General features: G+C 38.3%; 1 protein-coding gene across 1 annotated transcript in view; it reads left to right on the top strand.

Moving 5' to 3' along the window:
• The window catches only part of NBAS (NBAS subunit of NRZ tethering complex), a 388,298-nt gene that overhangs the window by 223,836 nt on the left and 151,262 nt on the right, over positions 1-13,200 (top strand). The window contains exons 36-38 of the mRNA XM_030800558.1: positions 1,217-1,384; positions 4,036-4,149; positions 4,480-4,600. Of these exons, the coding sequence (XP_030656418.1) occupies positions 1,217-1,384; positions 4,036-4,149; positions 4,480-4,600 (403 nt within the window). The remainder of the gene's footprint in view (positions 1-1,216; positions 1,385-4,035; positions 4,150-4,479; positions 4,601-13,200) is intronic.

The raw sequence follows: 13,200 nt of genomic DNA, 5'->3' as shown, positions 1-13,200 counted from the left end.
TGGCTTATCTCTGACACTCACTCTCCCTGATTCTCATTGAGAAATATCCTCTGCTTTAAGGGCTCTTGTGATTAGCTTGGTCCTACTCAGATAATTCAGGATAATCTCCTCACTTTAAGGTCTGTAGCATTAATCACACCTGCAAATTTTCTTTGCCATGGCATGTTACATAGTCACAAGTTCTAGGGATTAGGATATGGCCATCATTGGGGGCCCATAATTCTACTTACCATATATGGCAACTGTCAGGTTGATCTAAAAGAGTGAGTTTTAAGTATTTGTTATGTGATGATGCCCAGGTAATTAATGATTACATGATTTATTACTTTATTATTACTTACATTGTGTCTTAATGAATAACATGATGTAGATCTAAGGAGCCAAACTAAGCTATTATGTTATCCTTCTGTGATCACAACAAGCTATTGGTATTGATAAACTAAGCCTTAAGTTTTTCTTCTGTTTAACTGAGATTCTTAAGAAAAAAATAGTAAGTGGAAGTGGATAGACACTAAACTAAGAAGTTATACAACAAATAATTTCTTTGACTAAATGCAGATATGGTCTTCATCCTTTCTGTTTAAAAGACTGTAATTAATGTATTGACATTTTCTCCTCGTGGAATCTCTCAGATTGGTAAATGGAGAGTGAGAATTTCAGCTGATTGCTTCAAGATTGGCAGGAGGTACCACATTATAAACCCATGAAACGCTGTTAATTACCTACTTGTTTGGATGGAAAACACGCCTTTTAATAGTTAAAGGTTGATTGTCTGAATGTTCTACTTCTTTCTGGGTCACAGTGGCATTATTCAGATGCATAATATATTTCTTAATTAATCTAAATAATAAATACTTCAAAATGTATTGTCAAGGAAACAAATATGAGTATCTCATGGTTAGGATATTAGATTGGTGAAAAATAAAATGCCAATTATTTGCTTTATAAATATTTCTGAGGGATTATTTAATACACTATGGTGTTTTTCTCTTTTCCCAATTCTATTTTTATTTTTTGGCAAATGATTGAGAGAGGAACAATATGTTGATAGTGCTCTTTTAACATTTATTTTGTTACAAGTAAAGACGGATGGATTTTTAAATTTATCTGTCTTCAAGTTTAATATCTGATCATTTTAAGCAGTCACATTATCACTGTCTTCTCTGTTCTTATGGTAATACATTTTTGCCCTTGCTATTTTGTTTCTTTAACACAGGATGAAGTAGGTGTTCCAGGTAGCAATTCAGCTGACCTATTACGCTGGACCACTGCTACCACCATGAAAGTCCTTTCCAATACCACAACCACTACCAAAGCAGTGCTGCAGGCTGTCAGTGATGGGCAGTGGTGGAAGAAGTCTTTAACTTACCTTCGACCCCTTCAGGTAAGCAATGCATCTTTCTTTTTAAAATCAACTGCATGTTTTATATAAATTCATTAGCAATGTTTCAGTTGTTTTCACTGTTACATCTTTATCTTCTCTAGATTGTTAAAACAATCTCTTAAGAAATGTAGGCCTCTCGGCCGGGTGCGGTGGCTCACGCTTGTAATCCCAGCACTTTGGGAGGCCGAGGCGGGTGGATCACGAGGTCAGGAGATCGAGACCACGGTGAAACCCCGTCTCTACTAAAAATACAAAAAATTAGCCAGGCGTGGTGGCGGGCGCCTGTAGTCCCAGCTACTCGGAGAGGCTGAGGCAGGAGAATGGCGTGAACCCGGGAGGCGGAGCTTGCAGTGAGCCGAGATTGCGCCACTGCACTCCAGCCTGGGCGACAGAGCGAGACTCCGTCTCAAAAAAAAAAAAAAAAAGGAAAAAGAAATGTAGGCCTCTCGTCAGGTAGGGAATGAGTAATCTGTTTTATAGAATGTAGTATATTCCCATGGAGTACTTGCAAAGGACACTAATAGAGATTTAAGTAAGGTTGGCTTATATATCAGAATTTAGTGAGATGAAAAGAAAAATTTTGTCAATGCTTACTTGCTTTTGCTGTATTTCTACAGACTGGTAGTTGAGGAGGAGTGCTAGGAGGCAGACTCGGGGGCTCTCAGGAAAGAGAACAGTAGAACAGATTCTTGCTTCCATTCTGGAAGTCAAAGTCAGGGCAGTCAGTAGAGCAATTGAGTTTGCTCTGCATTCTCATACTGAAGTCCTTTAATCTCACACGGGAAAACAAAGAGGAAAAACATACAACTATTAGCAGTTCGCCTCAAACAAACACTCCATGTGCATCTCATTCATTCATTCAGCAAATACTTATTAGGCATTATTTTCCTGTCAAATACTGTCCTATTCACTGGGAATATGGTGGAGAAACACTTCAGTCTAATTCCCTTCTCCTGTGGAACTTACATGTCAGCGAGGGAGACACAGAAAATACATATTTGTATAATAATTTAATGGCAGGTGATAACAAGCATGACAAAAATAACATAAGCAAGGTAGGTAAATACTGAGGAGTGAAGTTCTGATTAAGATAGAGGAGTTAGATTTTTCAGAAAAGGAGTCACTTTGAGCAGAGATATGATTGAACCAAGGAGAACAAATACAAACCCTAGCTCCCCTGGACTGGGGCAGCACACTTGACATCTGCATAGAACATAAAAGGGGCCAGTGTGGTCTGCGCTGAGTGAACAATGGGGAGAATGGTAGGAGATGAGATCAGAAGGTGGTGGGGAGACCCATCATTGAAAGCCTTATGTAGACTGTGATAATGACTATAGAGTTTGAATAAGATGGAAAGCTTTTGGAGAATTTCGGCAATGCAATTGTGTGATCCAACTTTATTTTTACTATGCTCATTTAAGTGCTGTACAAAGAGAAGAAAAGACACAGTGAAATCAGTCCTCCTGGTGAGAGAAGTGGGTAGTTTGAAAAGGGTTGTGATGAAGGCAGTGGGAAGAAGTTTGTTTGGGGATGGGATGTATTTTTTAGACCTGCTGGTGGTCTGGATGTGGAAGAAAGAGGAGACCTAAGGACAGTAGTCCAAACAGTTGGATAAATGAAAATGCCGTTTACTGAGACGCTATTAAATCTCAGCTGTAATTTGCAGTGGCAGCTTCATCATTTCCCTAGACTATGCTTGGCATAAAGTAACCACAATAAACCTTGGAGGAATGGGTGAATTCCTTTTACTTGGCTCTTCCAGTAAGGAGCTTTACAATCTATTTGAAGGAGCAAAACATAATTATAATCTAGGCGTACTAAAGTTCTTGCTAATCTGCAGTGCTGGTAACAAGTCTTAAAGCCGTGTGTGTGGGTAGTAGTTGTGAAAGAGATGGGGATCATCAAAGGGACACAGTCATATCATCTTGCGTCCATCTGGCAAGGATTCACCAGGTAAGGCCTGAATAATATATACCAAAAAAACATGTAAAAACCAATGAATAACATGAGTAAGAACCAAGACAAATAAGTCTGTTTTCAGGGCCTGGAAGGAAAGTTAGGATCTAACCAGGCAGTCGGCATGGCAGGACCCTCACAGTGGGAGAAAGACGTAGAAGCCGATAGGATGCATAAAGCAGGCAGTTTGGTTGAGGTGGAAAGTTAGCCTTTAATGTTAGTTAACATATAACAACCTCAAATGATATTCTGCATAGTTTAGTTGTTAGGCTATTGGTTGTTTGCCTCGTTCAGAGCTACTAAAGGATTTTTAAGGAGGGCAGCAACACGGACAAGATGATGTTTTCAAGTGGTTATTCTGACTGTAGTGTAAAAACTCACCATGTGAACAACATTGATTACTTCAGTGTTTCTAATTCATTGATATCAAAGTGACCAGGAAAAGAAAAAGGCACTGCAGGGTGAGGTTGATGTGCTGCTCTTAGCATGTAGTTATGATCCTTCATTCTCTGCCGGGTATCTGTGTGACTCTGGCTCTCTTTTTAGGTCGTGGGAAGCGCAGGAGGCATTGACCAATTTCTCCTGAAATCAGCCCTTTCTTCCTCCCTCTCTCCCTTCTTTCCTTGCTTTTACTTCTTCTACCTCCTTGTCTTCTCTTTCTTTTTATCCATTGTTCTGTACTTTTTTGTTTTTAGGGGCAAAAATGTGGTGGTGCATATCAAATCGGAACTACAGCCAATGAAGATCTAGAGAAACAAGGGTGTCATCCTTTTTATGAATCTGTCATCTCAAATCCTTTTGTCACTGAGGTAAGGACAGTGTGTCTAAGAAGATAGATTTAACTGTCATGCTGTCGTAGACAGTAGAAACAAAAACTAAAATTTTCTTGAAAATAGACTTATTTGTCTTGGTTCTTATTCATGTTATTCGTTGGTTTTTACATTTTTTTTGGTATATATTATGACACATTATGAGATTAAAATCTGTTTAAAAGTGTTTCATAAAATAATATGCTTTAGTTTGTGAGCAGTTATTATTCAAGTCACCAGAAAACATAACATCCTATAATTGTTTTCTAAGCATATATTTGTAGGACAAAAGGCACCCTACTACATAGTGAAACTGCTTCTTTTGTGTAGTCTGAAGGGACCTATGACACCTATCAGCATGTTCCAGTGGAAAGCTTTGCAGAAGTATTGCTGAGAACTGGAAAATTGGCAGAGGCTAAAAATAAAGGAGAAGTATTTCCAACAACTGAAGGTAAGAGAGAAGGTTCTAGTTCCTTGACAGTGTGTAACTAGGTGAACATTGTTAACCAAGAATTTACAAATGAACAAGAGTTTGGAAATGAAATTTTTCAGTAATTTTGAATTGCATAACTTGACACCATCATTCATTCATTCATCCATTTATTAATTTTGTTTAAAACATTTATTGAGAACCTACTATTTTCAGGATTTGTACTTATATTGAGGATTTAAAGGGATGAATATCATTCCTATCTTTAACCGGCTAGTTATGTAAAGTGATTCTCCTAGTGAATGGAAAAAATGCTCAATAAAATTTATTTCCTGATTTTATGCTTAATAGAATGTAGATTATATTTCATCTTCAGAATTTTCTGCTTGGTGGAATATCTTTCCATGTGGAAATTTTTGAAAAGAATTAAATGCATGCAAGTTTACCAAAGACAGCTTACAATTTATACCTTTTTTTCCTTCAGCCTCCTTCTTTTTAAGGTTCTAGGATAGTTTCTTTGACTGTGTCCTTTCAATTCCCCCTCTCTCTGCTCTGCCATCCTTAGCGAATATCTCATAATTCAAAGGCTGCTGGAACTTCAGTTATCTCGTCTATATTTCAGATGTCAGTGAGGAGGAAAAGGGTGAAGGAAAAGCAGTTTTCTTGAAAGTCCTATCCACAGCTTGCACTTATTTTATTACTTATTATTACTTTTTATTGTATTACTGGCCACCTCTAACTGCCAATAAGCCTGGGCAGTGCCGTCTGTTAACTGAGCACGTTGCTATATAAAGTAAAATTTGGGAAAATGCATACAGGGAATGGAACTGCTAATTCCCCCCAAAAGCTTATACTGTAGCTTATTTTTAGATGTTTTTTTCTATCAATCAGTACTCACATGCTGCTGGGGAGAGGAGAGGCAAATACCACTTCCCTATCCACTGTGCGGGTCCCTTGAACACTAGAGGTTTTTACTAAGTATACCATATTTCTTCAGTTCTGAGATGCATGTTTTTCTACCTATCCTTCTCTAATCAGGGCATGTATCAAGTTATGGATATATTTATGTTTCTTTTCTTCTTCAAAAAGCTATTATTAAATTTATGGTACATCTTACAGTTGAAATTGAGTATATATGAAAAGTATAGTCATGTTTCTCTTTCCCTGTTTAATTATTCTTCATTACTTCTTGCTTTTCTTTTTATTGTCTTACATCAGTTGCCCATGGATTAAATATGATTGGTTATCAAGGTAGTTTGTACAGATAGAATCTGAGACCTTAAGAAAATACTAGGTTGGATGTGGACCTATTATTTGGCATAATAATGGACTGAAGTAATAACCAGAACATTTGCAAACATTGGTTTATACGATATTTTTATTATTTAGTCTATAAAGTCTGAGCATACCTTATTTTGTTGTTCTGTGCTGTATTGCACTTCGCAGATACAGTACTTTTTAAAAAATTGAAGGTTTATAGCAACGCTATGTCAAGCAAGTCTATCAGAACCATTTTTTCAACACTGTATACCCATTTCATGTCTGTGTCACATTTTGATAATTCTCACAATATTTCAAACTTTTTCATTATTATTGTATCTGTTATGGTAATTTGTGATTAGTGATCTTTGATGTTACTATTGCAATTGTTTTGGGGCACCATGAACTGCACCAATATAAGATGTAAACTTAATTGATAAATGTTGTGTGTGTTTTGACTGCTCCACTGACCAGCCATTTTCCATCTCTCTCCCTCTTCTTGGGTCTCTCTGTTCTCTGAGACACAACAATATTGAAATGAGGCAAGTTAATAACCCTATAATGGCCTATAAATATTCAAGTGAAAGGAAGAGTTGCCCATCTCTAAATTAAAAGCTAGAAATGATTAAGCTTAGTGAGGAAGGTGTGTTGAAAGCTGAGAAAGACTGAAAGCTAGGCATCTTGCACCAAATAGTTAGCCAAGTTGTGGATGCAGAGGAAAAGTTCTTGAAGGAAATTAAAAGTACTACTCCAGTGAGCACACAGATGATAAGAAAGCAAAACAACCATATTGCTGATGTGGAGAGAGTTTCAGTGGCCTGGATAGAAGATCAAACCAGCCACAACATTCCCTTAAGCCAAAGTATAATCCAGAACAGGTCCCTTTTACTGCCTTTAATTCTGTGAAGGCTGAGAGAGGTAAGGAAGCTACAGAAGAAAAGTATGAAGCTAGCAGAGATTGGTTCATTTTGAGAAATTGCCACAGCCACCACAACCCTCAGCAACCACAATCCTGATCAGTCAGCAGCCATCAACATTGAGACCCTTCACCTGCAAAAAGATTAGGATTTACTGAACGCTCTGATGATTATTAGCAGTTTTTAGCAATGAAGTATTTTTAAATTAAGGCATATGCATGGGTTTCTAGACATAATGTTACTGCATGCTTAGTAGACTACAGTATAGTGTAAATACAACTTTGATATGCACTGAGAAACCGAATAATTTGTGTGATACAGTTTATTGCAATATTTGCTTTATTGTAGCAGTCTGGAACAAAACTCACAGTATCTTTGAGGTATGCTTGTACAGGTATGTGAATTTGAATACCTCTCATGTAAAAGGTATGGTTTACAAAAAGGCAAAATAACGGAAGCACATGGTTAAAGGTCTTAAAGATGGCTGCTTTCTTGGAGTAGACCCTCTCAAACTGATTGCTCAGTTTAATACATTAAAGCTTCTGATATTTTCTAGTGCTGTTTTTGGAGAAACGTTGAGTATGTAAGCAATTAGGCCCTTGAGAGGTGCATATTTCTGGGTTAGTCGGCCTCCTCTTTTCATAGAATCCTTACAGTGCTCAGCCATCTTTGTTGTAGTTGATAACTAAATGATGAGACATCAAAATGATCTTGAGAAGTAAAGCAAATAGTGAGGTATTCTTGTGGAGCTTTATGGAGTGTGAGAAACATACTTGAAGATGATCAGGGATCTCTTCCAGTTCCCTTTCTAACCGTGTGGACATTATTCACTGAAGGAGAGGTCCTCGAGCCACCTGTGTGCTAGCCCTGTCCTAGGAACTTAGAATATAAAGTAGAAGACATTGTCCCTGCCTTCAACGGGCTTATAAAAGAGTTGGGGAGACAGATAGATTTGTGTGTGATAGGCGCTATGACAGGCAAACCCAGAGGCATTGGGATTGTAGAGGTGGCAGCTGAGGGAGAAGGTGTTGTGAGGAGGCCTTCTGAAGCAGCCGATATTTGACTTGGACTTGGAAGGATGAATAAGGGAGGAAATGGATAGAGAGGTGGGTTTGGAGGAAGAAGAAATGGGATATTTTAGGAAGAGGGAATAAAATTCATAGAGGCAAAGAAGATTTAAAACTTTATGATTTTTCAGGGATTTGTAAGCTATTCCAATACCTGGAGAGGAAGGGTATGTGTGGCCAGCCAGTGGAGAGATGAAGCGATAGTAGCCTGAGAAGAAATGCAAGGCTTTGTGAGTGAATTTAAACATTTTGAAGGAACCCTCTGTCAAAAGCTCTAGGGATTTCAAGCAGAAGAATATTTATTCCATTTTCCTTTGCTTCCATTTTCTTATGTACAAAATGAGCATAACAGCCTGAATGTTCTGTCCCGGGCTGTTGCTCTCTGATGGCACCCTGATGTGCGCCTTCGCTCAGACTGGTCCCCGACCTGCGTGATTGTCCTCGCTACCACCTTGCCCTTCAGTCGATCCAATTAGGATTTCACAATTTTTTCAAACTTACCTCTGTAGTTCTCCTTCCTGGTTACACTTTAGAATCTCTTAGGAATTTTTAAGAAATATTGTGGCCCTAGAATCCGTTGTAGGTGATTTTTTTTTTTTTTTTTTTTTTTTTTTTCAGAAACTGTGGAGTTGGGCCCAGGTTTTTTTGTTTTGTTTTGTTTTGTTTTTTGTTTGTTTGTTTGTTTTGAGACAGGGTCTTGCTCTGTCGTCCAGGCTGGAGTGCAGTGGCGTGATTGTGGCTCACTGCAATCTCAACCTCCTGTGCACAAGTGACCCTCCCACCACTGCCTCCTGAGTAGCTGAAACTACAGGTGCGCACCACCATGCCCAGCTAATTTTTTTTTTGTTAATGTAGAGACAGAGTCTCCACATGTTGCCCAGGCTGGTATCAAACTCCTGGGCTCAGGCAATCCTCCCATCTCAGCCTCCCAGACCACACCCAGCTCATACATCAAGTGTTTTCTAGAGAACCTCTGGGGATTCAGTTGTGAAACCATAGTCACGACTGTTTGGAAAGTTTCACTTCAGATATTAGATTCTCCCCAGCCTCGTGTGTCCATTCTTCATACTGAGACTTAACTCTCTGAGCTTCTCACCAGAAAGCACAGAGAAAGCTCCCTATGTCTTTTATGGCTGTGTGTGGTATCTTCAACTTAAGGCTCAAACTCTGAGTACCACATCTACTTCTCACTCTTTTTTCCTCACAGCTGTGAGGATTTTCTATGTGGTAGGTGCACAATGAATGTCTCCTCACCATGATGAAAGTAGAGCATGTCTGTCGGAGTCATTGGGCCAGTGAACTGAGCGTATGCTCTTAGTGCGTCTGCATCCTAGTGTGTGTACTGTTCTTAGTCACGTCTATGGGATTTTAAGGGCCTGCAGTGACTTTTTCTCTGCCCTGGTGTTTCTTGAGATTATATTTTCTGACAGTCAGATTTTAATATTTCACCAGAGAAAGAATCTAAGTCTGTTAAGCAGTTAAAAATTTCAAATATCATTGAACGATAAAAACATTTCAGAGCGCTTACAATTTACATTAAGAAAGTGTATTACTATACCATCAATATTAAATATACAGATGATTTTAATAATAATAATAATAATCTCTTTTATTTACATTTGGGTTTATAATTTATGAAGCATTTTCATATTCCCTATCACGTTTTGTATATTTTGATAATGCCAATATATCTGGGAGTTACCTTTGGCTATTTTATAGTATCAAATATTTGTCAGAAACTCAGCAGAATTGAAGAGTGATGTAGGTTATAAATGACACAGATTAAAAATTGTGGTAAAAAAAGTAATTCTTGACTTTAGAAGTAGGTCATAATACAAATTAAACTTCCTAACATAATCTGACTTTTTAGAACTTTTTAATAAAGTTGATGAAAAGATTTTTATGGAGACTAACTAAAGAAAATTGGTCATTATTTAGCAAAATGAATGATTTAATGATTTCCAAGTCAATAATATGGGCAACTTTCCTCTGTGAGTTTTGTACTAGAATTAAATTTATCAGAGTGCTTTCCAGAGGCACTTACTTTGCACCAAATTAGCACTTGAAGGCTTATGCATAGATTTCTGTTTTTTTTTTAAATTTTATTATTACTATTATTTTTTATTATACTTTAAGTTCTAGGGTACATGTGTACAACGTGCAGGTTTGTTACATATATATACATGTACCATGTTGGTTTGCTGCACCCATCAACTCGTCATTTACATTAGTTATTTCTCCTAATGCTATCCCTCCCCCAGCTCCCCACCCCCCGACCAGGTCCTGATGTGTGATGTTCCCCACCCCTGTGTCCAAGTGTTCTCATTGTTCATTTCCCACCTATGAGTGAGAACATGTGGTGTTTGGTTTTCTGTCCTTGCGATAGTTTGCTGAGAATGATGGCTTCCAGCTTTATCCATGTCCCTACAAAGGACATGAACTCATCATTTTTTATGACTGCATAGTATTCCATGGTTTATGTGCCACATTTTCTTAATCCAATCTGTCATTGATGGACATTTGGGTTGGTTCCAACTCTTTGCTATTGTGAATAGTGCCGCAATAAACATACGTGTGCATATGTCTTTATAGTAGCATGATTTATAATCCTTGGGGTATATACCCAGTAATGGGATCGCTGGGTCAAATGATATTTCTAGTTCTAGATCCTTGAGGAATCGCCACACGGTCTTCCACAATGGTTGAACTAATTTACACTCCTACCAACAGTGTAAAAGTGTTCCTATTTCTCCACATCCTCTCCAGCACCTGTTGTTTCCTGACTTTTTAATGATCACCATTCTAACTGGTGTGAGATGGTATCTCATTGTGGTTTTGATTTGCATTTCTCTAATGGCCAGTGATGATGAGCATTTTTTCATGTGTCTGTTGGCTGCATAGATGTTTTCAGAAGTGTCTGTTCATATCCTTTGCCCACTTTTTGATGGGGTTGTTTGCTTTTTTTCTTGTAGATTTGTTTCAGTTCTCTGTAGATTCTGGATATTAGCCCTTTGTCAGATGAGTAGATTGCAAAAATGTTCTCCCATTCTGTAGGTTGCCTGTTTACTCCAATGGTAGTTTCTTTTGCCACGCAGAAGCTCTTTAGTTCAATTAGATCCAATTTGTCTATTTTGGCTTTTGTTGCCATTGCTTTCGGTGTTTTAGACATGAAGTCCTTGCCCACGCCTATGTCCTGAATGGTATTGCCTAGGTTTTCTTCTAGGGTTTTTATGGTTTTAGGTCTAACATGTAAGTCTTTAATCCATCTTGAATTAATTTTTGTATAAGGTGTAAGGAAGGGATCCAGTTTCAGCTTTCTACATACGGCTAGCCAGTTTTCCCAGCACCATTTATTAAATAGGGAATCCTTTCCCCATTTCTTGTTTTTGTCAGGTTTGTCAAAGAACAGATGGTTGTAGATGCATGGTATTATTTCTGAGGGCTCTGTTCTCTTCTATTGGTCTCTATATCTGTTTTGGTACCAGTACCATGCTATTTTGGTTACTGTAGCCTTGTAGTATAGTTTGAAGTCAGGTAGCATGATGCCTCCAGCTTTGTTTTTTTTGCTTAGGATTGTCTTGGCAATGTGGGCTCTTTTTTGGTTCCATATGAACTTTAAAGTAGTTTTTTCCAATTCTGTGAAAAAAGTCATTGGTAGCCTGATGGGGATGGCATTGAATCTATAAATTACCTTGGGCAGGATGACCATTTTCACTATATTGATTTTTCCTATCCATAAGCATGGAATATTCTTCTATTTGTTTGTATCCTCTTTTATTTTGCTGAGCAGTGGTTTGTAGTTCTCCTTGAAGAGGCCCTTCACATCCATTGTAAATTGTATTCCTAGGTATTTTATTCTCTTTTTAGCAGTTGTGAATGGGAGTTCATGCATGATTTGGCTCTCTGTTTGTTATTGGTGTATAGGAATGCTTGTGATTTTTGCACATTGATTTTGTATCCTGAGACTTTGCTGAAGTTGCCTGTCAGCTTAAGGAGATTTTGGGCTGAGATGATTGGGTTTTCTAGATATGCAATCATGTCATCTGCAAACAGAGATAATTTCATTTCCTCTTTTCCTAATTGAATACCCTTTATTTCTTTCTCTTGCCTGATTGCCCTGGCCAGAACTTCCAACACTATGTTGAATAGGAGTGGTGAGAGAGGGCATCCCTGTCTTGTGCCAGTTTTCAAAGGGAATGCTTCCAGTTTTTGCCCATTCAGTATGATATTGGCTGTGGATTTGTCATAAATAGCTCTTATTATTTTGAGATACGTTCCATCAATACCTAATTTATTGAGAGTTTTTAGCATGAAGGGCTGTTGAATTTTGTTGAAGGCCTTTTCTGCATCTATTGAGATAATCATATGGTTTTTGTCATTGGTTCTGTTTATGTGATGGATTATGTTTATTGATTTGTGTATGTTGAACCAGCCTTGCATCCCAGGGATGAAGCTGACTTGATCGTGGTGGATAAGCTTTTGGTGTCTGCTGGATTTGGTTTGCCAGTATTTTATTGAGGATTTTTGCATCAATGTTCATCAGGGATATTGATCTAAAATTCTCTTTTTTTTGTTGTGGTCTCTGCCAGGCTTTGGTATCAGGATGATGCTGACCTCATAAAATGAGTTAGGGAGGATTCCCTCTTTTCCTATTGATTGGAATAGTGTCAGAAGGAATGGTACCAGCTCCTCTTTGTACCTCTGGTAGAGTTGAGCTGTGAATCTGTCTGGTCCTGGACTTTTTTTGGTTGGTAGGCTGTTAATTATTGCCTCAATTCCAGAGCCTGTTATTGGTCTATTCAGAGATTCACCTTCTTCCTGGTTTAGTCTTGGGAGGGTGTATGTTTCCAGGAATTTATCCATTTCTTCTAGATTTTCTAGTTTATTTGAGTAGGGTGTTTATAGTATTCTCTGATGGTTGTTTGTATTTCTGTGGGATCGGTGGTGATATCCCCCTTATCATTTTTTATTGCGTCTATTTGGTTCTTTTCTCTTTTCCTCTTTATTACTCTTGCTAGCGGTCTATCAATTTTGTTGATCTTTTCAAAAAACCAGCTCCTGGATTCATTGATTTTTTGAAGGGTTTTTTGTGTCTCTATCTCCTTCAGTTCTGCTCTGATCTTAGTTATTTCTTTTTTTTTTTTTTTTTTTTTGAGACGGAGTCTCGCTCTGTTGCCCAGGCTGGAGTGCAGTGGTGCGATCTCAGCTCACTGCAAGCTCCGCCTCCCGGGTTCACGCCATTCTCCTGCCTCAGCCTCTCCGAGTAGCTGGGACTACAGGCGCCCGCCACCACGCCCAGCTCATTTTTTGTATTTTTAGTAGAGACGGGGTTTCACCGTGGTCTCGATCTCCTGACCTCGTGATCCGCCCGCCTCGG

The sequence above is a fragment of the Nomascus leucogenys genome, chromosome 19, assembly GCF_006542625.1.
Source record: "Nomascus leucogenys isolate Asia chromosome 19, Asia_NLE_v1, whole genome shotgun sequence".
In the NCBI taxonomy this organism is placed as follows: domain Eukaryota; kingdom Metazoa; phylum Chordata; class Mammalia; order Primates; family Hylobatidae; genus Nomascus; species Nomascus leucogenys.
This window is presented reverse-complemented; position numbering and strand designations above follow the sequence as displayed.